Here is a 24,747-nt window from a genome sequence, read left to right on the forward strand (position 1 = left end):
ATGTGTGGGACCTATGTGGTCCCATGCTTGGCTTGAGTTTTTTGTTTGTTTATTTTCAAAGCAGAAAAAAAATATTCTTAGAAGGTCTGGCATGCTGGTGCACACCTTAATCCCAGCATTCAGGAGACAGAGGCAGGCAGATCTCTCTGAGTCCGAGGCCAGCCTGGTCTACCAAGCAAGTGCAGGACAGCCAGAGCTACACAGAGAAACTTGAAAAATCAAGAAAAGAAAAAAAAAAAAGTTGTCTTTCTTGGTGTGAAAGTTGTCCCCTCCCCATCTCCCATCATCTCCACATGACCTGGCTAGGGTGCTTTCAGCGCAGGGGTATGGGGTATGCTGTGGTATAGCAGAAGACCAGGGACAAGTGTCTGTGTCCAGCAGCAGAGGGGGTTGAGAGCTAACATCCGCCTGAGAAAGGCTCCTGTGGCGGCAGGATGTGCTGAGAGACACTTAAGAACAGGGGCAGCTGAGGGTACTACTTGCTAGATCACCCAGGAAACATCTGCTTCTGATGGGAGCCTCGGTGTGTGGCGCCTGGAAAGAACTGAAGAAAAGCTACATCCTGCTAGAAGGGCACGATGGCTGTGGAAAACAGTGACTCAGAGCGGAGAGGAACAGGACACTAGAGCACAGAATGACCAAGCCTTCCACATGTGGGCAGTGGGGCTCAGGGGATTCCTTCTGTGTGCAAAAGACATGGTGGCCTCAGGAGCCTGGAGCTGGAATGGTTAAACACATTCCCATAAGGAAAAAGAACTGAGAAGTTTTTATATTTTTCTCTCTGTCCATGTTTATATCTTCCCTCTATCCATGTTTTACACACACACATATGTATATGTGCATATACACATATACATACATATATATGTAGTCATATATAGAGACATACATATACATTCATTCATTCATACATACATACATACATACATACATACATACACATCTGACTACAAAGAGGCAGCTCCAGGCAAGAGTGTCTCCTCTTCCCTCCTCCGGGCCCAGTAGGGTGCTGCCTGCCCAGTCCCTCTGGCCACCCTCTCCCTGCCACATGGCCCCAAGTTACCTTCCTCACACCTGAAGTCAGGAAAGGCCACATCCTGCAGGGGAATCTGCCGCAGGAAGTCTGGGTTCTGACAGCGTGGGTTTCCTGTCACAATTTTCCTCTTCCGAAGCCAGTCGCCCAGCCAGGCTAGCTGGCAGTTGCAGTTGAAGGGGTTGGCGAGCAGGTTTCTGGAAGGGTCAGGGAATGTGGTCAGGGAGGCACTTTTTTCAGCCTGGGTGAACGCAGCAGGTCCTGTCCTGGCCACACGGCCGCCTGATGCCCGCGCACAGACAGCTTTTATCTCCTAAGTGAGCAACTTCGAGGACAGAGGCTGAACTAGGGGCGGGAGGATCCAGAAGGACCCGAGCCTCCCCTGAAGGCGCTCTTCAAAAGTCAGACCCAGGAAGCGACTGGCCCGCCCCCGCGCCCCGCCCCCTGCCGTGGTGGAACAAGGCTTCCCGCCCCCGGCCCCACCCGAGCCACCAGCCTGCCTGTCCTTCCCCGAAGGCTGAGACTTACAGGGTGGACAGGGCCTGGAGGGTGTCGAAGGCCCCAGGGGAGATGGTGGTGATGTGGTTGTCGTAAAGTGACAGGAGCCGCACGTTGCGCAGCCCCGTGAAGCTGTCATTGTGGATGCAGCTGATGCGGTTGTTCCTCAGCATGCTGGGGAGGAGGGGTGATGAGAGAGGAGGCGGAACCGCTCCCCCCTCCCCATGACCCGCTGCAGTCTACCTCAACAGTTTGGAAGCCACGGTCCAACCTAAAAACCACTAATGGCTCCCAAACAGCTGTGAAAGCGTGTCCCCAAGCCCCTGGCCATTTTCTCAGACTGGCACCTGCTAGGACCCTGCCACATCTGGCCCTGCTAGGGTGTCTTTCTTCCTCACTCCTATCTGCAGCAATGCCCTGCCCCCTTACTCACCCACCCTCCAAGACCCCTTTAATTCCCACCCCCCAACCAAAACGGAAAGCGGAAACCAAGCCAGCACAGGGCAGGCGATTCCAAGAGACAAAAACATGGAATGTGAACATGCATGAAGCTTGTCAGACTGGTTAGCCAGCAACCAAGGACACCTAAGTGACACCCAGTTTTTGTCAAATTGGAGAAGAAATCAAAACACAATCATCATAATGCCAGCTTAGGCCAGAGCAGGAAGAGAGTGCCTGAAAATTCCAGTGCGGCAGTGACTTCAGCAAACCATACCGTATCGTGTACTCAAAATTTCACCAAGGAGTCTGTATCTAATGAAAATGTTTTTTTTTTTAATTATGTTTTTGCCTGCACAAATTTATTTGCACCACATGTGTGTAACCGCCCACGGAGGCCAGAATTAGAGTTATAGATGGGTGTGAGCTATCATGTGGACGCTGGTGACCAGACCCTGGTCGTCTGCAGGAGCAATAAGCACTTTTAACCACTGAGCTATTTCTCCTGTCCCCCGATTAAACGTGTTTCGTTTTGTTTTTGAGTCAGGGTTTCTCTGTGTAGTCTTAGCTGTCCTGGAACTCTGTAGATCAGGCTGGCCTCAAACTCACAGAGATCTACCTGTCTCTGCCTCCTGGAATTAAAGGCATGTGCCACACACACACAGCTGATTAGATGTCCCTTTTATGCTAATAATAATAATGATAATGAAAGGACAGTAACAGTTTTTCAGAGAAACTGGATATGTGTATGACAAAGACTGTGGTGATGGTTATACGGGTCTATCTATAGCGACCTGTGTGTATACACATATATGTGCCTGTGTGTATCGTGTCTGTAAGTGTAAAGATGTATCCACATAGAGCCTGAGAAGGGCCCCTGTCAACACCAGCAATGACGCTGGTCACTTGCTGGTAGACTGAGGTTCTAGACACTGCGCAGTCCCTCCTGGGTTTTTGCTGCCTCCGTCCCCACACTGACCCTCCCAGGTCCCTCTCCTTCTCTCTGAGCCTGCCCCAGGAAGAACACAAGCGACTGGTTAGATCTCCCCCAGGACCCAAGGGGAATAGGTCAGATGTAAGAGGGAGGGGACCAGCTAAACAGGAGCAGTCTGGAAATATGGCCACACCCTGCTCACAGGAAAGACTGAACCTGACTGGACCCCCTTTCACAGAACTCCACAGGCATCCCATACTCATTTACACATCGCAAACAGCAGGTGACAAAGCTATGCCGCTGCTGTGTGTCTGGGACTTGAAACCTGGGAAGTAGCTCGGAGGGTTGAGCTTCCAGGACAGCTGCTGCCCATCAGCAGCCATTCATACTAGACCGAGTAGGCGTGAAGGGTGTCCCACAGGTGGCGCTGCACTGGACAGGGTAGCCGGAACATCCGTGGGAGCCTACAGGAATGTAGCCCTCTGTGCAGGACACTAAAGAACCAGTGCTGCCTGGGCAAAGGGACCTCCCTGCAGGGGCCTCCCAAGGCCCAGAGGGCTGTGTCCGGCCCCAAGCCACAGAGTCCAGGATTGTTCTAGGTATAGTGGACGTCTCTGCTTTGACATCTACACATACCAAGCCGCCTTAGCAGCATCCCCTCACAGCCAGCCACCCCTCCTCTGGTTGTTCTGGTCACTCTTAAGCACATGCCATCTGTATCCCAACAGCCTTGACCAATGCCTTGATCTCTTCACCCCTTCACCAGGGGCCAGGCCACATCCCAAGGTCAAGAGGACGGGCCTCACCAGTTACCAACATGAGCTGTCTGTCCTACCAGACAGGCTCCGCAGGGGTCCCACCTTCCTGCCAGTGAAGATTGGGGGGAGGCCATTTCTCTTTAGTGAATAGGCCCGTACTGTGGCCTGTCCCTGTGCCCCCAGCCCCACCCACTCACAGGGTCCGCAAGCCATCCAGACCACGGAACATGCCGCTCCTGATGGACTCCAGCTGGTTGGCAGTCAGGTGCAGCTCGCTGACAGAGGCGGCACCCTCAAACGTCCCGTCTTCGATTTCCGACACCTTGTTGTTGCTCAGGTTTCTGGGAAAGGAGGCAGGGAAGGATGTGAGTCCTCTGCACCCAGGAGTCTCTCCCTCCCTGTGTCCACCACCTCCACACCTGGGAAACCCGCCCCACCCCCAGCGAGCGCCCCACACCCAGCCTTTTCTTTTCCATCCCGTGCCAGCATCTTGATGGGCACCTCTCCACCAATGGGAAACTCACATTTTCTTCAGGTGCGAGAGTTTCTTAAACAACCCAGTGGCCTCTAGGATAGAAATCTCATTGTTGTTCAGTCGTCTGTGAAAGGCAAGGGATGGAACAAATGCACACATATACAATCAACCTAAACATCCTCTTCACATTGAGACTATGGGGTGTAAACAGAAGGCCAATGAGCCCATTTCAAAGACAAGCTGGAGCTGGCTGGCGCTGGGCAAAAGGGGTATGTGTGGCTGGAGTATATTTTTTAACATTAAAAAAAATGTAATGAGGGGCTGGAGAGATGGCTCAGAGGTTAAGAGCACTGTCTGCTCTTCCAGAGGTCCTGAGTTCAATTCCCAGAAACCATGTATACCTGCCCTCATCTGGCAGGCAGGTATACATGCAAATAGAGCATCATATGTAAAATAAATTAGATCTTAAAAAAAATGTAATGAAGGGACAGCAAGATATTTTAGCAGGTAAAGATGCCTGCCACCAAACCTGAATTCCTGACTACTTGAATTCTATACTCTTCTACAAGGTAGAAGGAGAGAGAACTGACTCCCAAAAGCTAGCTTCTGATCAGACATGCACCATGACCTGAAAATACACACACACACACACACACACACACACACACACATGAATAAGTGTAAAAAGGAAATAATGAAAATTTGCATACACAGAAGACAAATATGTGTGGAATTTTGCATATACAGACACAGGCACACAAATTTCTACTTTTAAATAAAGAAAAACAGTAGTTAAGGAATGACTTAAGCCCCCACTTGAGATAATAGACTCCTGTCTCCCTAAAGAACTGTCCCTAAGGAAAGCCACTCATGGTTCATACTGGTGACCTGTCCTGGATGCCAAAGACTCCTCCAAAGGAGGCAGGGAAGCAGGAGCAGGGGTTGTGGGTGAGGGCTGTATCTTGCCAAAACTGCCCTCTGGCATGCTCCAGCCAGCCTCTCCCATGATCCCCCACACAGAGCTGGCTGGGAAAAGAAACCCTGAAGAGACCCAGGGAAGTTAGCAGGTGCCAGGGGGACAGTGGGCAGCTCAGGGGCTCACAATTCAGCCGTGGACTGGGGGATGCGCTCAGGGATCTTGGAGAGCTTCAGGCTGGAACACTCCACCACACCGGCCTCGCAACGGCACTTGTGGGGACACGCCACGTCACTGGTGCACTCGCTGTTCAGGTGGTAATCCTCTGTCCCTGTAGTGAGAGGGTGGCAGGGCTGAGGGCTTGAGTAGGCTCTGAGCAGCCAAGGCCTCCCAACGCCCCCGACCCCAGGCTTCCCTCTTCTGTCACCATGCCTGCCTGCCCCTGCCCTGAGATGGCCTCATGCCCCAACTCTCCTACCTGGGATGAAGTACTGTTCTTTGGCTGGGGAAACACAAACAAACAAACAAACAAACGCATCAGGATATGGAAGCAAACTGCCAGGTGAGCGGCACACCCACAGTGTGGAAGGCACCGCAGGGACGCCGCTGGGACCCTGCGGGGAACTGCCTCTCCCCTGTCCATCTTCATGTGTAGAAGGCCTTACTCCAGAGTACCCGCATCCCCAGGCCTGCTGAAGCTCTCACCTGCACAACACAGGCAGGCACTGTGCTGACCTCATGGAAAGCGTTAAGTCAGAGGTGACACTGGGCTCCTGGACCAAAACCCAGGCTCAGAACCTGACTCAAACTGACCACGGCCTGACACCAGGTGGGCTTCACCTGCTGAAGACCGTCTCCATCTTAGTCCCAGGAGGGCCTTCACCCTCACTGAGATGCTTCCTTGGCCTTGAACACACAGAAGCGCTGGCCTGGGAGCAGAGGGATGGGTGGCTAGCTCTCCCTCTACAGCTTCAGCGGGCCTGCCTCCTCCAGGCTGCAGTAAAGTGAGAGGCAAGACAGAGGAACCATCCCTTCTAAGTTGAATGCAGGGCTCACCCCCAGCAGGCTCCAAAGTGTCTGAGGGCATCTTTGTGAAGACCACAAGGACACAATCCTGGTCCCTGAGCCCACTGGAGACACACAGGTGGGCCTTACCCGAGCACCGGAACTTCTTGCTTTTAATCTGTCCAATACGCTTATTGGCAAGACGCCGGGGGCTGGCACAGCGGGCCCCACTTGTCTCAATGGGGTTGGTACGTAAGAAGTCTGCCAGCCACTTGAGGTTGCAGTCACAGATGAATGGGTTCTGGGCCAGATGCCTGTCCAAAGGAAACAAATGGGCTGTCAGAGACCATGGTTGCTGACCTATACCTGGACATCCGGGGCTGAGCCAGTGCCACAAGGCCTCAAAAAGGCCAGAGCTAGCCATGAACGTTATCAGTGTGCACCCCCCTGTCTTTGTCTGGCCCCTCACAGGGGAAGGATTCGTTAGTGAAGACCTGCAGCTTCCTGCAGAGCCAACCTCACATCGCTCCAAGCGTCTCTGTCCCGGCTGCCAATCCTTTCTCTCCTCTGACTTGAGTATCTCATGAGTGTGAGTGAGGAGAGAAGGGATGGAGAGACTGACAGATTAACAGACCAACCTGCTTCTTCCTAATGAAGCTGAGGTGACAGACTGCCAAGCCAGACACGGCTTCTGGGCCTCACCATGGCAGCCATGGTGTAAGTTTCTTTCTCTCCTACAGCCCATACCTACAGGCACCACCCTGAAGAGCAACGGGGGAGCTAGGCTGGGTCTATCTGCAACGCGCTGCACCTGAAACCACCATTCCCAGCCCATGCCACAGCAGTGCTTTTCTGTGACAGGTTTCTGGCAGTCTCTCGCCCCAGGAAAGAGCAGGAAACAGATAGCTGCTCATTCAGTTCCCTGCCAGCTGCCTGTGTCACCAACAGGTGAGGAGTGAAATGTGGGAACTGCGAACAGAGGTAGCTGCTACCATTCCTACCACCCCAGCAAGTCAGCCACCAGTTCTTTTCTTAAAGGATTTATTTCATTTTTAATTGTATGCGTGTGTATATCTGTAGGCACGCACATATGAGTACAGGTGCCAGAGGAGGGCAGAAGGTGCTGGTAAGCTGCCCAGTGTGGGGTGATGGAAACAGAACTCCAGTCCTCTGTGAGAGCAATAGTCACTTTAAGCACAGAGTCATCTCTCCAGCCCACACCTACTACTTCTGAAACATGCCATCAGCAAGCCGACAGACCTATGTCTGGGCTCCATCCCACTAGGCATGTCCTAGAGGGCTGCCAGAATGAAGACAGCTGGGGAAGAGTAGCCCTGCCCCTGTCCCAGCTGCCACTTTTGAGCCAGAACTTACACACACAATATGGAACTAGGGCCGAAGGGCCATGGGGCCAAGGCAGGACCACTTCTCCAGCTGAGAGCCATCAACAAGCTGTAATGCTCATCAGCCCCAGTACAGCCTCTTGCTAGGAACTGCAGAGCTCTCAAAGCTTAAGTGTGACCCCTGGCCCAGGGTCTGTGTCCAGCTCAGTCTAGACTTCAGACACCCTTTCTCCCATCCATCACCTCCTGGCTTGGGAGGCTGAACAGGGTCTGCATTGAGCCAGCTTTCTCTCTACTTGCCTGTTTGAGTCTCGGCTCTTCTCACCTCCAGGTCCCTCCCCTACCTCCACATCCCACTCAGTGGGCAAGAGAATATGATGCTGACTTGCCAGGTAGACTGAGCCATTTGAGGCAGGATGGAGGCCACTAAGGAGCTTCCCAGCTTCCCCTCACCCCGGTCTGTGCCCTAGTACACTGCCTGTGCTGGGCAGACAGCTCTTTCCAATCAATGCGACAGGCTCAGCGGTGCAGCAGAATGTGAGATTTTTGAGAATGAGTTATTTCGGTGTAAAACAACCTAGAAAACTTGCACTAACCACAGGGACAGGTGGTTTCTGCACAAACTCAAGAGTTTTGACAAAAGTGTGTGTGTGTGTGTGTGTGTGTGTACAGAATGAGTTCAGGGCTTTGTGCTAATCCAGGTAAGAACTCTACTACCAAGGAACAGCCTCAGATCAGATGTTTTAACAAGTTCCAGGGACAGGCAGCCAGAGAGGACAAAGAGACATTCTCCAGTATTAAAAGAACACCTAAGCACATGTGCCCCTGTGGCTACAAGCTAATGGCAGCAGACACTCTGACAGTGGAAAGACAGACAGATCTAAGTCTCTTCATGTGTAAGGAATGGCAGGGAGAAGTCTCTGGGGACAGGCACTCTAGTTGAAAATATTCATTATTTAGGAAATGCTGCTGGTTTTAAAGTCACAGTAGGACACCACTTCATATACACCTCGTGGTTACAACCAGACAGTTTCAAAAGAAAACCAGTGCAGAGTGCCGGTGAGGTTGTAAGGACAGTGGCACCTCATGACACAGTGGTGGAGGGAGCATGCCATGCTGTGGCCACTGTGAGGCCCTTGGCAGCTTCGTGACTGACAGTAAACTCACTCCGGGACCCGCTGACTCCGGGGGAAACAAAAACACCGCTCTTCAACGAGCTGTAAGCCAGCATGGCGGCAGCAGTGATCACTACAACTGCAACTAGAAATGACCCAGATGTACTTCAACCAGGCAGGGTGAGCAACACATGGCCTGATACCCTGGAGCAATATTTGTCAACAACAAGAGACATGCCTCTGTCTCTATTTTCTCCTGAGTCAGATCAAGGATGAATTCACAACAGGATGCAAAAGCCCCCAAGAAAGAAGTCAGTTCCCGAAGGTGGCCTGTCCGTGTGACTCTGCTTGAAATGGTCAGAAAAAGGCAGTCCCCAGATGGAACACAGCCTATTGGCTGTCTGAGGCTGGGCTGGAAATGGGCGCAGGTAATCAGGCAATGAAACCTTCCGAGGCTGGATTGGGACCAGCTTTGTGGGTCTCCTGAGTCACTGAGTCACTCACTTAGAATAGTAAACTTTATGTGTGTACGTTACGCCTCAGTGAAGCTAACTGGTTCGTTAGTTTGAATTTTGAGTCAGCCTCCATTTGTTGCTCACACTGAGTTTGACCTCTTGGTCTCCAGTGATCAGCCTCATGGTCAGCTGGGACAATAGGTGTGCAGTGTTTTATTTGACAGTAATGGGTACATGGGGGTGGGGATTGCTGCACTGCAGCTCTGCAGCTCTGCAGCTCTGCAGCTCATAAGCCTTGGTGCTGTGGGTGAATGCAGCAGCCCACAGGATGGCAAATTTGCCTCTGCACTCAGCCAAGGTGCTGGACCGGCCCACTCTATAGGAAGAGGAGCTGAACTGTAGCTCGGGGTTTGCATGTCTTTGGTTCTTGTCCTAGTTCATGATTCTGCTGTTAATATGAGCAGGTGCTTATGGAAGTCTAGCTTTGCTTTACGGCCTTACAAGAGTCTGTTCTATGGAAGTACGGTTGAGGACCGCTTTTAAATGATGGGACCTGCTACTGTTCGACCTTGCAATTTCCTTATGAATAAAAGTACAACAAGCCTTGCTTCCACAGGGTCACTGTTACTGAGCAGGTTAATGCATGCGAAGAGCATGAGTCCCTCTATCCCAATCCCCACCCCAAGGCTTTCTCTGTACCAGCCCAAGTCATTGGACCTCCTTAGCGTTGCTTCGGCTAGAGACTCTGCCAGTTACTGAAAACAGCCTCCTTACCCATCGCTCCCCGTCACTTCTAATTCCACACACTTGGTGACACTCCCCACGGACAGCTTATTTCTCTCACTGCCTGTGAGTAAATTAATTAGCAGGAGTCAGGCTGCAGGTGCATGTATGGGTTTAATGAGTTTGTCCTCGTGGCTGACATCGGCTGCTGTGCAGAGGTCCCATGGAATGGGTGTCATACCTAGAAGTCAACCTGTTCAGACTCACACAGATGTTGCCTATCGCTGAGCAGCATCACCAGGGACCGCTCTGACCACAGAGGCCATGGGACGCTATCAACAGTCAGTCGGTACCCGTCAGGCACAGGCTACCTGGCCCATGCCAGCACACCCAGACAGACCCCAGTGAGCAGGAGGGAGGGGCCAGAGGGCTGGAGTTTAAGCAGCCAGCAGGTGAATAGCTCTGTGTGAGGAATACTCCAGCCATGGCTAAGGACCCACCACAGCAGCGGTGAAGGCAGAAGACTGGGCTCCCAGCATTGCCACTTCAGGTCCTGATTCACGAACGGGGCACCGAGGCTGTCTGCATTTAGCGTGACAAAGCACCAGACCAAAGCAACCCTAGGAAGGAAGGCTGGTCTTGTTTTCTCCCCGAATCGGTTTAAGAAAGGATAACGTCCACACTCGTGGGACCCGGATGGCAATGGAAGGGTCAAGAGAAAGTCAGCGTCACCCAGAGTCAGGAAGCAAAGAGAGGTGGGTGTCAGCTACAGTCAGGGTGGGGCTTCTCATCTCAGCTGAGCCTTTCTGGGAACACCTTTACAGACATATCCAGCAGTATGTTTCCATGGTGATTCTAATGCAGTTGGGTTGACAACAAAGTTAACCACCACAAAAGTCAATGGTGCTTCATAATAAATAAAGAAAGAATTTTAAAGGGTTACCAGACAGATATCTTGGGCTTCAGAAGCAGTCAGTCAACCACTCCAGAACCTGGCCAAGCTCCTAGATTCAATATTCAGTCTAGAAGAACATACAGAGGCCAGGGGAATGGGTGACATGGCCCCCACAGAGATGCCATTTTCCACTGTGACAGAGCAAATGCTGGAGCGTCACCGCTGGGCGAATGACAGGGAATGAAGGCAAGGGAGGACCCCCTGCTATAGTTTCCATGGGAAGTGTCCCCAGGCTTGTGTGCTGAGGTCTTGGTCTCCACTGTTTGGGGAGGGGCAAAAACTTCAGGAGGTAATGCCAGCTGGGAGAAAGTCAAAGGGGAGAGTCTCCTATTTTAAAACTAACTTATTTATTTGGAGGAACACAAACGTGTCGTGGCATGTTCGGGAGGTCAAAAGACAGCTTGTAGGAGTCAGCTCTTTCTCTCTACTGTGTGCGTTCAGGGACTGAACTCAAGACATCAGTTTTGGTGACAAGCGCTTTTACCTGCTGAACCATTTCAGCAGCTTCCTAGGGTGCTCTCTCTGCTCTTTCTAGCCTCCCCTTCCTCTTCCCTTCCCCTCTTCCTCCTCCTCCTCTTCCTCCCCCATTCTGTCCTCTCTCTTTCTCCAACCTGAAGAAGCTCCTTTGCCATATGCTCCCATCTGCCCAAGAACCAAGTGAGCACAAACTGAATCCTCTGAAACAGTGAGCCAAGATAAGTCTGTCCTCTACAGCAGCTGCTGTGGGGCATTCTGCCACACCAAGGAGAAGAGAAACTGACACACATCTAGAGACAAAGAATGAATAAATCAATCCTATTACATAGTCCGCATCAAATCCTCATTCCAACAGAGAATAGAAAAGTGTCTAACACACTCTCGAGCTAGGCAGAAGTTCAAACACTGATGTAGATGTTTGATGATATCAAAGAATTGGTTATTCAGCTTTTAGATACATTAACAGTCTTGCGGGTTTTATTCGTTTTGTGGTTGTGAGGGTAGAACCCAGGGCCCATGCATACAAGTCAAGCACTCCATCCCTGAACTATATCACCAGGCCTTGTGGCTACATTGTTTAAATCTTTGTTTTCCAGAGCTTCAAAGGCCAGGGACAAAGAACAGACAATGGCTGGCATTTGCTTCCAGTTTGGGTGGTGTGGAAAAGGCAGGCAAAGACAAGCAAGACTAAGCCAAAGTTAAAGCTGGTCATGAGACACTTGAGGCTTCATTGTACCACTTCTGCTATGCTTGTAACTCTCCACAGGGAGGGACTACAGCTCTCCACAGGGAGGGAGCACCAGTCTCCACAGGGAGGGAGCACAGCTCTTCACAGTGAAGGATTACAGCTCTCCACAGGGAGAGAGCACCAGTCTCCACAGCCAGGGAGCACAGCTCTCCACAGTGAAGGACTCCCACAGGGAGGGAGCACAGCTCTGCACAGTGAAGGACTACAGCTCTTCACAGGGAGGGAGCACAGCTCTCCACAGGGAAGGAGCACAGCTCTCCACAGTGAAGGACTACAGCTCTCCACAGTGAAGGAGTACCACTAATGACTATATTCAGTGCTCTCTGCTCTCTGTTTCTCATCAGACTCAGTATCACCATCCTCCAGATGTACTATTACTTAATGAACTATCAAGAAGAGAAGAACGTGTTGCTGATTGAATGCTTTGCATCGCTGAGAACACAGACCTGTTAATGTGAAAACACAGCTTAGACTCCACAATGCTGCTGTTGTTGCCATTAATAAACTCCAGCTGGCATTTAGCCAGCATTTCCGTGGGCTTATCATTATGTAAGCATCTGTTAATCTCATAATAACTGTATGAAGATGCCCTTGTTTTATGGCTAGATAAAGGGAAGGCCCAGAGAAGCTAATTAACTTGTCCCAGGGTCAGCAGCCAATAAGAGTCTTCACTGTAGTGTGACCAGGATCTTAGATGTCCTTCCTTAGTGGGAGGACACCTCAGTTGCACTGTAGGCCAGGTGAGGCACCTACTTTGACCCCAACATTGTAACCACACTAGGCCCACCTGCCAGAGGGAGATAGGAAGAGGAAGACCACTCACAGTGTCTGGATGGCCCGCAGGGAGGTGAAGGTGCCCTTGGCGAGACTCTGGATCTTGTTGTCATACAGGGAGAGCAGAGAGAGGTTCTGTAGGTCCTGGAAGGCATCGGGCCGGATGCAGTTGATTTTGTTGGCATTCAGAAGCCTGTAGGCAGAGCCATGCTGGGAGGTCAGAGAGTGACAAGGCTGGACCCCTCACACATCCTGTACCATCCTGGCCCTGGACACTGGTGACCTCAGGCCACCCCATACTGCTTTCTCCAGGGGTGGGGGTAGGGTTCCTCCTTCCCAGGATCCTACAGGGTCCCCATATACACACAGGGGGAGTTTTGATTTTTTGATTTTTTGGTATAGCCTAGGTCTAGATTCCTGGCCTGAATTCTCTTGACTCCAGGAGGCAGAGCTGACCTGGAGACCAGTGCAAGAGATAGCCCTGTCCCCAAAAGCCCAGGGACACAGATCACATCCTATAAGCCTCTGGATCATGATATCCAGCAAACAGCACTGAGCCCACCTCTACTTTCACATCTGGCCACATAGCATTACTGGGACAGATGTCTTCATGTTCCTGTCTCGGGTGAGTTTTGTACCTAAATGTACTATTAACTGAAGTTCCCCGAAAAGCCATACCTGTGTTAAAGATTCTACAAGGCTGCCTGACTAGAACTTTATTTGTGATTGAGGAGACTTAGAATAATGAAGATCCAGAGGAAAATTCTCTTGGACTGTTCCCTGGAAATGCAATTAACTTCCCACCTCAGTCCCCCTCCTGACAGCCTTGACTACTATCAGGCCATAGTAACAGACCCCAAAGCTAGGAATATCATCTGCAACCTATGGCAGAGCGCTGGGGTTTTGTGTCTCTGGGAAGGCAGAGGGATGTAGGCCCAAGGACACCCTAGGAGCATTTCTTACAGCAGCTGGAGAGTGTACAGGCCCCCAAACACGCCTCGGGGCAGGTCTGTGATCTTGTTGCCATAGAGGACTCTAGAGAAAAGGCAGCAGAGAGGAAGGTCAGAGGACAGCTTTGCTCAGCACCAGCAGAGCTCTGCAGCCCCACAGGCAGTTCGCAGGCCGACTCTCCATCCATCAATATGGTTACTATAGTAGCTTGTCAGCAGGTGGCAGAAATGAGTCCTCCAGAGGCCGGTCTTCAGGAGGCAGGAAGGTACCCTCCCCTCTAGGGCCAGATTTCTGTGGCTGGAACATAATTTTGTTACTGAGCTCACCCCTCTGCCTTCCTAACCCCCAATGAAGCCCAAAATGTCTGCAGAACTGCCCTTTCAAGGGCCCTCTCGAAAAAGTAATTCAGTCTCAGAACCAAAGGAGAGACAGACCCCAAGCAGGAAGGATGAACATATTTTCAGAGAGACACGGGGAAAAAATAGAACAGCAGACGGCACGTGCAATAGGTGGTGGGATTGCAAGTGGTGTATTTTTATACTTTGATATTTGCAAAGTTCTCCACACTGAGCATGAATGAATCTTATGTATAATGAGAGAGGAGGAGGGCACAGAGTTAAAAAAAAAAAAAAAAGCATGCAGACAGGAGTGTACTCAGGCAGACTAGAGGATGGAGGAGCCTGCATTTTGCCCCCAGTGTTGTAATCAGTCAGAGTTGTCTCCTCAGATGTGGTTTGGAGATCATTCTCAGAGGAGGGCATGGCAGGGGTAAAGGCCCTGCGGTAAGGCCAGTGTGGGACGAGGGGGACTTGAGGAGGGGAGGGAACTAGATGGCAGCCTGCAGAAAGACAACCAGACTCGAGACTTGGTCAGATGTCTGTCTGAGCGATGCCAGGATCTGCAGGGTGAAGATGGAATACAGGAAGAAACTGGGCTGAAAGACAGAGCCAGGGTTGGCTACGGTGGACACAGTGTTTGATCCCAGCATGCAATTTCCTAGAGAGCAGAAGAGCAGCCTTGACCCCAGGAGTGACAGGAATCAGTTGAAATGGGCTATTATCACCTTTTGTCTCTTCTAAACTGCCTTGGTCCAAAGTGAGGTAACTATATTCATATCTCACAGAAAATAAAAATAAAAACAAGAAACCCTAGAGGCCAGGCCACCCAAGGTCTGATCATTTCAGTCTGTGACACTGACAGCTCAGGCTGTCTCGTTCAGTTGTGTGGGATTGTACCCTGCACAACTTTGTGAGCACTGTTCACAGCTGGCCGCATCTATCATCTCAGACTCCATTCCAAAAGAAGGCACACGTAGAAGCAGCGAGCCTCCTTTCTTCCCTGGCAGTGAGGTGTCCATTCCAGCCTGCTTGCCGGGTTGCTAGGCCATGCTGTCATGTGTCACTGCTGCCCGGAGCCTAAGAGCCCTGAGCCAGAGGGAGGCTGGCCGACTGCAGAGCCCACCAGACCTCCGTGCTCTACTCACAGCGAATTCAAGGAGCGGAGGCCCTGGAAGGCATCGGGCGCTATCTCAGCAATCTGGTTGTTGCTCAGGTCTCTGCGAGGGGAGGAGGAAGAAGGTGGTTACTTCCTGAGGCTGCCGGCCTGCTCTCTTCGACCTCCCAACCACAAGGGACACAGGGGTTCTTTGAAAACAGAAAGGCCAGCTGGCCGCCCAGGCAGAACAGCCTGTGGGTGTTTGCCTGGGCGCTATGACCTTTTTCACTGCCCTGATGTCTCCCCGGCTGGCGTGACAAGGTGACAAGCACCTTCAGGCATGGGCCAGGCATGGACTCAGTTTCCCCTTCTGGGCCTCACAGCCACCCTGCCACCCCATACCCCAGACCCCATATCCCTGATGCAGGAAGGCCAGGCAGGGGCTGAGTCAAGGTCTTCCCCTAAGCTGTGAGACAAGACTGGCCCAGACGCTTGCTCCTGACAGCTGAAGACTGCTGGGAAAGGCTGGCACTCACATCCTGCGCAGCTTTCTGTAGGGAGAGAAGGCTCCTGGAGGGATGGATTTGATACCGTTCAGCTCCAGGCGGCTGCAGGGAGATGGAGGGTGTGAGAAGGCTGAGGGTCACCCTTAGCAACAAACGTTTGGCCCTTCCAGCCCCTTCCTCTGGAGGGCCAAAGTCTAGCAGGTAGGTGGATACCTGCTATGACTTGAACCCCCAAATCCCGGCCTTCTGTGACTGAAGGGGCCCCAGTTTGGAGCTAGGCTAAGAAACTCACACTGGGAGCCCTGCCAGACTGAGGTGGCTGTGGACCTTAAAGGACCACCCTCTCCTCAGTGCTTGGGAAGCTTCCCAGCCTTGTCCAGAGAGCTCCATTTGCCGCTAAGAAACCTGGTTAAGGCCAGGGTGGCACCCGCTCCAGCTCTCCAGCTCTCTTCGGCTCTCTGAAGAGCCGAAGCCATGTCCTGGGGCCTCCACTCACATCTCGGTCATGGTCTCAGGCAGGTTAGCCGGGATGGCGGTGAGGCCTTTGCCACGGCAGTCCACGATGCCGCTGCTGCAGGTACACATGGCTGGGCAGGAGCCGGAAGAGAGGGCGCAGGTGGGTGCTTGTGTGGCCTCCCCCTGGCCTGCAGAGACAGTGGGTGTGATGTCAGAGCCTTACACTGCTGCTCCCCCTCCAGGTCTGTTGCTGGGAGAGAACGGGGCACAGGCCGTGGAGGGGGCTCCGCACCTTCCTGGGGGTGCAAGAACATGAGCACACACTGGGGTCCCTGGAACTCTCTGAACAGAGCTCCTGAAGATGGCTCCTATGCTAAAAATTCTATCCCAGAAATCTGAAGCTCCCAGGCACTCAGCCTCCTGAGCCAGGGTCCCCGTATCAGTGGGAGCCATATTTACTGAGCACTGGCTCAGTGCCCACACCATGGTCAGTACACTCTGTGAAAGTCTCACACGAACCCCCCCCCCCCCACACCACCCTGAGGAGCATTCTATTATTGCCTGTGACCGTGACACCCATCAACTGCTAGAAATTCACGAGGCCCAATGTCTAAACATCACAGGCAGGGCCAACCCTGCTGTGTGGTGTCAGAGTTCACGCTTCTAAACACTGAGGTATAAATAAGTTACATGAAGTCCACCATTTTAAATGTGCAGCCGGTTGATACACTACCCAGATGGGCATTTCTATCCCCAAGGAGGCCCCTCTGGACCCTTCCATAAGGATATTGCTATTCTGAGATGCAGCTCCAAAAATCTGTGGCTCTTTGTGAACTTCCCCAAGGTAGCATCACAAGGAAGGGTCTCCTCCATCTACAAAATCTGAGATTCACCTGCTTGTGGACACAAGTAACTTGACCCTAAGTTAAGTAACTTGACCCAAAGTGGAGTAGTAATCCACTTTGTTTTGCTTGTTTTTGGTTTTTGTTTTCTTTTTTGTTTGTTTGCTTTATTTTGTTTTTTTGAAACAGGGTTTCTCTGCATAGCCTTGGCTGTCCTGGACTCGCTTTGTAGACCAGGCCGGCCTTGAATTTACAGAGATCTGTCTGCCTCTGCCTCCCGAGTGCTGGGATTACAGGTGTGTGCCACAGTGCCCAGTTTAGTATTCCACTTCATGCTGATACACCGTTAGCGCATTCACCTCCCGGCATGTTTTTGTGTGGAATGAAGCACAGACCCCAGAAGGGGCAGGACTCACTAGAAGCCGAGGGCAGCAATCCATTAATGTGCCTGCAGTGAAGCAAAGGGTGAGGAGGGAGGGCAGGAAAGGGAATGACTGGCATAAGGAACAGGAGAAGCATGTTGTGGGAGCAGAGGGAACAGAGACTGGGACAGAAGGGGACAGAGAGTGGGGGAGCAGAGGGCATGGGGGTAGACTTGGGGGGGGAAAGAGGAGGCAAGAAAGAAAACACACAGACCAAAAGAGATGGGTGAGAAGGCGGGGGAAGATGACACAGTCCAGAGGGGATGGGCGGAGGTGACAGGGCAGAAGTGAGTGCTTAACATGGGGTGGTTGCAGACACTATCCTAAGCAAGGGTGGGGCAGAGGGAGCTTCAGTCCAGAAGGAGGTGAGAGCAAGTGAAGGCCAAGGTACCCACCTGAGCAACTGAACTCGCTCTTCTGCACCTCGGCCACATTGAGGCCCCGAAGGCCAGCGGGCCCTGAGCACTGGGTGAAGAGCCCGATGGTGGGCCTCTGCCTCAGCCACTGTGAGAGCCAGGCCAGGTGACAGTCACAGAACAGGTGGTTGGAGTGCAGGCGGCTACAGGAGGACAGTGACTCACAGCAATAGAACCCATGAATCCATCAGCAGCCAGCTCCTCACCCCCCCTCCCTGTAGGAGCAAGTCCTCGGGGGGGGGGGGTCAATCAGTCCCAACTCAGGGCTGTTCCCAGCTGTAAGAAACCCTTCCTGGCTCCCTTCTCCCAAGGCCTCCTCCAGGGCATGGATTCATCTCTCAGAGTTCACATGGTCCCTTGCCCAGATCACCCACCTCAACTTCAAGGACAAAACCAAGTCATTTTTTGTCCAAGGAAAAACCAAGCAGGAGGGACTTTTCCATTTCAGATCCCGGGCTACCCTGGCCGGCAGCCCCACCCACACCCACACCCTCTTCCCACTGCCCAAGCGACTCACAAGGTCCGAAGCTTGGGCATGTGGTTGAAACTGGACACGGGGATGGTGGTGATGTTGTTGTTGTTCAGGGTCCTGAAAGGGACAGATGGACTGTTCAACACTCGCCCAGCAGGGATTTACAGGAGACGGAACCTGCCTGCTTACAGCAGGTGTGCCATTTTACCCAGAGGGCACCGGGTATGGAGGACAGCCCAGAGCTGAGCGGGTGGCTGCACTCTTGGCACATCCTGGGCTGACTCTAAGTCTGGGAGGATAGGGAAACGGAGCTGGAAAGAGCCGTAGAAGAAACGCCAGCTCTCTCTCTCTCTCTCTCTCTCACACACACACACACACACACACAGGAGCAGATTCTCAGCCTCCATGGCAGGGAACTGCCAAACACCCATATCTGGACTTGGAGCAGTAAACCCACACCGAAGCTGAGGTGTGACCCGAGCCTGGCAGCCTGCACCAGCTCTCCAGCCATGGCCTGCCCTGGGTTTTACTTACAGAACCTCCAGTCCCCGCAGGGCACGGAAGGCCCCTTCCTCGATGCAGCTGATCTGGTTCTTGTCCAGCTGTCTGTAAAGCAGAGGAAAGCAGTAAGTCGGGGAAGCGTTGCCCAGAACGGGGCGCTGGACATTCTGACAGATCACTCCGTTATTTTCAGAGAGTCACAGCGTCAATGGTTTGTTATGTGTGGGCCAGTCCAAAGGAACTATTAATAAAAGCTGGTTTCTTCTTATTTTCAGTTAAGACAGTAAATTGAAATAAAAGTCCCATTACATTCCTCCACCCAGCCCCGTATGTCCCTTGGGAAGCAGGCATCCATCCCTCACATTTTGGAGACCACCTAGAGGGTGTTGGCAGCTGACAAATGAGAGTCACCCAGGAGAAGTGGCAGCAGGGGCTGGCAGCCCGGGTTCTGCTGAATGCCAAGCGAGATTGGCTAGCACTGGCTACCTGGAGTGCCCGCTTTCAGAGCGAACGGAAGCTGTGATCTGAGTGCAGTGGGAAAGAATGTGGTGATCGATTACCAATGTCTGCTACAGGCATGGGAGGGGTGTGTGTGACAAGCGTGCCAGGCATTTGCCATTTCTGTAGCCAGACCTCAGGAGGTGGTAAGCCTGGACCAGAATAAATTTGAATACTAATAAGCCATTGCATTTAAACAGTACTCGACAGAGCCTACGCATTTCCACATCTCATTGCAACCTCAGAATAAGCTTGTAGGGGGCACATTGTTTTCTAGGACAATATATGGACACTCGGTGATGTTTACTGACTCGCAACAGCTTGAGCTGTATGACTGGAGGAGACTGAACCCAGACAGCACTGGGGAACCAGAGGCTGGGAACATGGCTGGGTACCCCATGGTTCATACCCCCCTCAACCAGTCCCCAGGACACATACTTGGCTGTCACATAGAACAACAATCAAGGGATGGCACTGCCTAATCCCGCTAAGGTGACTTAGAACATATGGCACAATAAGGATGCTGCTAGGGTGGCCAGCTCAGGCCTCTACTCACAGATTTTTGAGGTCTGTGGCTCCCCGGAAAGCTTTCCTGGGCACAGCCTGGAGAGCATTCTCACTCAGGTCCCTGGGGGGAACAAACAGAGAGAAGGTACCAGTCAGGGGTGTCATGGTGAGAAGTGAGGCCAGTGGCTTCATGGGTGACCACATTCCAGTGTCTAGAGGGGCTTTAGTTGTTCTGTAGACTGTGGCTGAATGAACAAATGGTAGAGTCAGAAGGGGAGTTTCTGTCCTGACAGACCCTGGGACACTCTGTGCCCAGTCACCTCCCGCAGGGCAGAGGACGGTTAGAGGAAAGTTAGCTGCGATCAGCCCCAGCAGGCCCCCAGGATTGGCTAAACCCCAACTACCCAGGAAGGAGCTGCACAGAAAGGAAGCGCAGAGAAGGGAGGTCCCCATGGCCCTTAGTTGCTCTGGCTTCCCCTCTGTTTTGCTGACCCCAACAATTGCAGGAAAACCCCAGGTTAGACCTCCAACTGCTGCCAAACCCAGATCACCAACTGTCCTCTAAAACGTGTTTGTTTTTGAGGTAACTGATGATACTGGTGGGCAATTGAAGTATGCTGGGGGCGGTGCCTGCAGGCTGTGAGGACCCCAGAGAGCCTTAAGGACAAGGACGGGGATGGGGGTTGGGACAGGATGTGTGTGCCAACACTAGATGATCCCGCAACCACGTCCTGTTAGATCCTCGGCTACACTGCTGGATGAGGACACAATGACGTCAGAGTTCTGTGAACCAGAGAATGGGCCCTCTCCACACACCAGCTTGTGAATCTTGCCACTGAGAACGGCGAGAAATACATTTCTGTAGTTTATAAGCCACCCGGCCTGTGGTATTTCGTTACAGTAGCCTGAAGAGACTCAGACACATGTTCAGTTGAGGGGCTTGGCTCTTTGGGGTCCTTGAAATCCCTGAAGTGAGGGACCACTACTAACAGAGGCATTTGGGAGGTAGAGAGAAGATAAAGTATTAGCCATCTGAGAAGGCAAGCACTCCAGTGAATGTGGGGGGACACAGGGGCGGGATGCAACACAGAGACAGGGAGCAGCGAGTCCAGAAAGCCTCTCAGCACAGCACAGCAGGCAGCTCACCGGAAGGCAAAGCCTGAGAGAGAATCCTGGCAGTTCCTCCTGTGCCTTATCCACCTAATCCCCCCCTCAGCTCTGCAAGAAAGGTTTGTTATCTGTATCGATTAGCCAATCAATGGAGCCCGAGCCTTTTCTGTACAGACTTTACAGTAGCTTGCAGGGATTTGCAAACCAGCAAGACGGCAGGCCGGAGGACTCAGCAAAGAGAAGAAAAATCAATGGCGGGTGCTCCGAATGTGCCTTGTGATTCACAGGCCTGCCACCCAGGGCAGAGGAGGGGCTCAACGCTCTGAGAGCAATGAAGGGGGATCAGCAGCACACGTGATCTATGTATAGACTAAGTGGATCCGAATGCCAGGGGTACAGCTGTTTGGGCACTCAGCTGAGACAGGAATTCTCCCAGGAGCCTTTATGAAAAATGGCTGCACGGCCTTTGCGGTGGCACCGGATCCTTATAATAAATGGGTTCTTAGTGCTCCGTATCCAGCACCGTGTCAAACCGTATCTCAGGAACTCAGTTCCACGAGCGCTCGTGCCAGAAACTAACCGAGGCATGAGGAGAAGGAGCAGCTGATAGCTGGGCAACCGGGTCAAGGCAGAGCCTGCTACCACTGGCCACACAGAGTGGGACGCTGAGAGCTTGGGGTTAGGTAACCCCACTTGGAAAGTCCAGGCTAGCCCTGGCCAGTCAGTCCACAGCAGGAAGCCTGTCTCCTGCTTAAATGATCAAATGGAATGGCTTGCAAGCCCAGAAGAGGCATCACGCAGGCCGGTAGGAACAGGCAAGTCTTGGCAGGCTCAACAACACCGACAACAAAACCAGGACGGAGCTGACAGCAAAGGAAGTGGTGGGAAGGCTTAAGGTTCAGCTGTTTCTGCCCTGCGCCAGCCCCTGAGGACTTTGTAGAATGGACACTGTCTGTCATGCAGGGCCTGGTTAAGATCCTGTGAGCACACAGTTTAGCATTTAAACCTCATTGTCATTTATCAGTATTAAGGAAATGGGGGGAGGGGGCTTTTGTCCCTACTTTCCCCGAGGCGTCAGTTTCCAGAGTGGCCACTAGGGTGTGCCAGAAGCCTTCCCCGCACTTGATAACCAGCTGTAGCAGTCTAGGCAAGGACTCTCACTTTTTGCTGCACTTTTACTTCCCCTGTTCTTGTCAAACTCTCCCTCCCTTCCATCGGAGCTAAAGCTAATCATCTCTGCTTGCACATGGCCCGTGCGGAAATCCTCACAGCACAGCCCGGACTTTTCCCCAGCCCTCAGCTTTCTGTCATCCTCAAACTCAGGTTACCAATGGTGGTTGTCCCAGGACCCTCAACATGAGAATAGCCAAATGTGTATCTGGAGAAAAAGAGGACCCCTGGGAGAGAAGCGCATGGGCTGGTCCCAGTGATGTACAAATTCCAACCAGCAGAGACCACATGTGTCCTCGGAGAGAGAAGAACACATGGGCAGGACCCTCACTGCTGCCTAGGAGGAGAGCAGAGCCTGACAGCTCAGAAAGAGGTTTCTGAAAAGGCAGTGGAAGGGTCAGCAAATGCTGGAGGTCAAGGTATGTCGGAAAACAGCCACAGAGGATGCCATGGGTGAAACATTCAGCAAGCGCCAACTGGGCCACCTGAATCATGAGGTACTGGACAGCCATGCACCCAGAAAACCTTCAGCTTTCTTCTTTCTCTCTATAGACCCTTTCCCTAGCTCCCAACTGTTCCCCACTACAGAAACCTGTGCACCATGCGCGCACACACACACCAGTTTCCTTTTTCAGCACCAATTCAAAATTGCAAATAGAAGCGTATTGGGCTGACATATGGATATTTAATTACCACCGATCTCCCCATAATCTTCCAACGGCAGACATCGATCATGCTCCCAGTGTAACCTGGGGCTGCACTGCAAAGGCTCTGTAACCTTAACTGAACTGAACCAATGAGGGTACTCAATGACCCTCCCATCCTGACACTCCCACATCCTGGCGAGGGACTGGGACAGGATGTAGCTCCAGGGAGGCAAAGACTTGGGGCAAGTAGGAGTCTCTGCGCTAATGGAGCCCCCAGCTCCCAGCCTGTGCTTTGCGGTTCCTTGTACCCGCTCTGCCAGCAGATGGCCCCTCGAGGGCAAAGCAGCACCCAACAAAAAGCTGGTATTGTGGGTGATGTTGTCTTGATTCTGCTTCCCTTTCCACATCTGGATGGAGTACTGCACATCCAGCAAGGGGTCTGAGCAGCCACCGAGGGAGGTGAGGATCCATCCTGATAAACTCCAGAGAAGGAAGTCTGCTCAGAGGAGTATGGTAAGGGTTCTGTAGGCAGAGACACCCCCCCCCCCCCCCCGTCTGACCTGTATCCCACTCCCAAGGGCCAGGGACGCTGAGGAGGCAAGTTTTTATCCCCAGTCATTCCCCACTCGGTATGGGGGTCCAATCCCTTTCTGCTTCTCCTTGACTTAGGCACTCTCCCCAAGTGTCGGTTACAGCCCGTCCACACTCCGACAAGCAGGAGAGCCAAGGTCAGGGTCTCATGTTCTTACTGCTAATCCCCTCTACGCTCTAACCTTTAACTGGTCTCAGCAGGCATAGTGCCTCTGAGGGGATTAGTGGGGCCCTGTTGGGGCAGAGCATTGGGCACCAGCCAAGGCCAGGCTGGGCTCTGGGCTCTGACATGGACCTGCTGTCCCACTACAAAGCTGTTTATTCTGTGGCTCTTCAGGCTGCAGGGAGGTTCAGCACAGCACGGCATCCAGGGCACCTTATCCATGGCTTCCTGGTGATCAGACTGCTGGGCTGTAGACCTGGGCCCAGAGCACAAGCCAGCCACACGTGAAATGAGCTCTTTGTCCAAGTATTTGACCCCAGAAGTGTGTAGGGGGTGTGGCTTAGAAAGAGGAAGTAGCTGTCGTGGTCCGAGCAGAGGCAAGGGAAGCACTCAGCCTTTCTCCTGCGGCATGGGCTGGGGGATGAGGGGCAGGAGGGCTTCACGGAGGGGGTAACCAGCTAACTTCCTTTATTCTGCAGGCCCTTTCTGAATTGCAGCTGGGGTGGGGGGGAGGGGAGACACTGTCCAGCTCAGCACATGTCCACCTGTGGGTGTCTGGAAGAGCAGGCTGCACATTCACTACTCACCAAGAAACTAGGTTGTGTTCTCACATTGGGAAAGAGCTCCAGCATATAGAACTCTGTGTGTGTATGTGTGTATATGTGTGTGTGTGTGTGTGTGTGTGTGTGTGTGTGTGTGTGTGTAGTCATGAGGATTCCAGGTCCCCAGGTAGTATGGACATCACCACCACAGAGTGGCAGGTTTAAGTCTTTCTCCTGTTTTCTGAGTGTCCAATGAGCACAGGCACTGGCACCAGCTGAATCTTCCTTCTCTGCCCACCATGAGGCCACCAGCTTTTCTGTGTACCCTTCACACACACACACACAGCACACCATTAAGACTGCAAAAATCTCATCAAACAAAAGCACTAAGTGGCCTGGCTAGCTACACCATAAACCACCCTGTGACACTGGCTTGACACTAGCTTATATGCTGGGCAGATGCAAACATCGCCACCCACAAAAGAAACACCTCAAAAGACATCAACCCCCCCCACACACACACACACAGAGCATCCTTCTCTCACTAGCTGACTGGATCAGCCAAGGCAAGGAGGCTCTGAGGTTGGAGTCCCAGTCAACTAAAGGACACCCAGGACACAGAACTGTTCCATCCTTCTATTGACCAGCAAAATGGCAAGCTTGGGTCCCAACCATACGGTGAGAACACAGATGCAGGTGATGAGAGTAGATGATAAGGTGCTGTGGAGAGGCAGGACATCTCCGCCAGGACAGAGCGAGGCTCTGCTTCACCAGGATGGAGAAAGGTCGAATCAGGAAGTGGACACCAAGGTCAGTGCCACTGGACCCTGGGCATGAAAACATTGCATGTTCCAGGGACTCTGCTATCAAAC

At 52.4% G+C, this 24,747-nt stretch overlaps 1 protein-coding gene across 2 annotated transcripts in view; it reads right to left on the bottom strand.

Annotated features, from left to right (window-relative positions):
• The window catches only part of Slit1 (slit guidance ligand 1), a 139,582-nt gene that overhangs the window by 32,886 nt on the left and 81,949 nt on the right, over positions 1-24,747 (bottom strand). The window contains exons 5-20 of one of the 2 annotated variants that reach the window (XM_055591540.1): positions 19,702-19,773; positions 18,681-18,752; positions 18,192-18,263; positions 17,654-17,817; positions 16,035-16,182; positions 15,569-15,640; positions 15,082-15,153; positions 13,611-13,682; positions 12,697-12,840; positions 6,208-6,371; positions 5,531-5,554; positions 5,239-5,383; positions 4,186-4,260; positions 3,859-4,002; positions 1,562-1,705; positions 1,064-1,230 (exon numbers count right to left, since the gene is read on the bottom strand). In XM_055591540.1, the coding sequence (XP_055447515.1) occupies positions 1,064-1,230; positions 1,562-1,705; positions 3,859-4,002; positions 4,186-4,260; positions 5,239-5,383; positions 5,531-5,554; positions 6,208-6,371; positions 12,697-12,840; positions 13,611-13,682; positions 15,082-15,153; positions 15,569-15,640; positions 16,035-16,182; positions 17,654-17,817; positions 18,192-18,263; positions 18,681-18,752; positions 19,702-19,773 (1,751 nt within the window). The remainder of the gene's footprint in view (positions 1-1,063; positions 1,231-1,561; positions 1,706-3,858; positions 4,003-4,185; positions 4,261-5,238; positions 5,384-5,530; positions 5,555-6,207; positions 6,372-12,696; positions 12,841-13,610; positions 13,683-15,081; positions 15,154-15,568; positions 15,641-16,034; positions 16,183-17,653; positions 17,818-18,191; positions 18,264-18,680; positions 18,753-19,701; positions 19,774-24,747) is intronic. The other variant, XM_055591539.1, reaches the window with a different exon arrangement.

This window comes from Psammomys obesus, unplaced genomic scaffold, assembly GCF_907164565.1.
Source record: "Psammomys obesus unplaced genomic scaffold, mPsaObe1.curated_primary_1811, whole genome shotgun sequence".
In the NCBI taxonomy this organism is placed as follows: domain Eukaryota; kingdom Metazoa; phylum Chordata; class Mammalia; order Rodentia; family Muridae; genus Psammomys; species Psammomys obesus.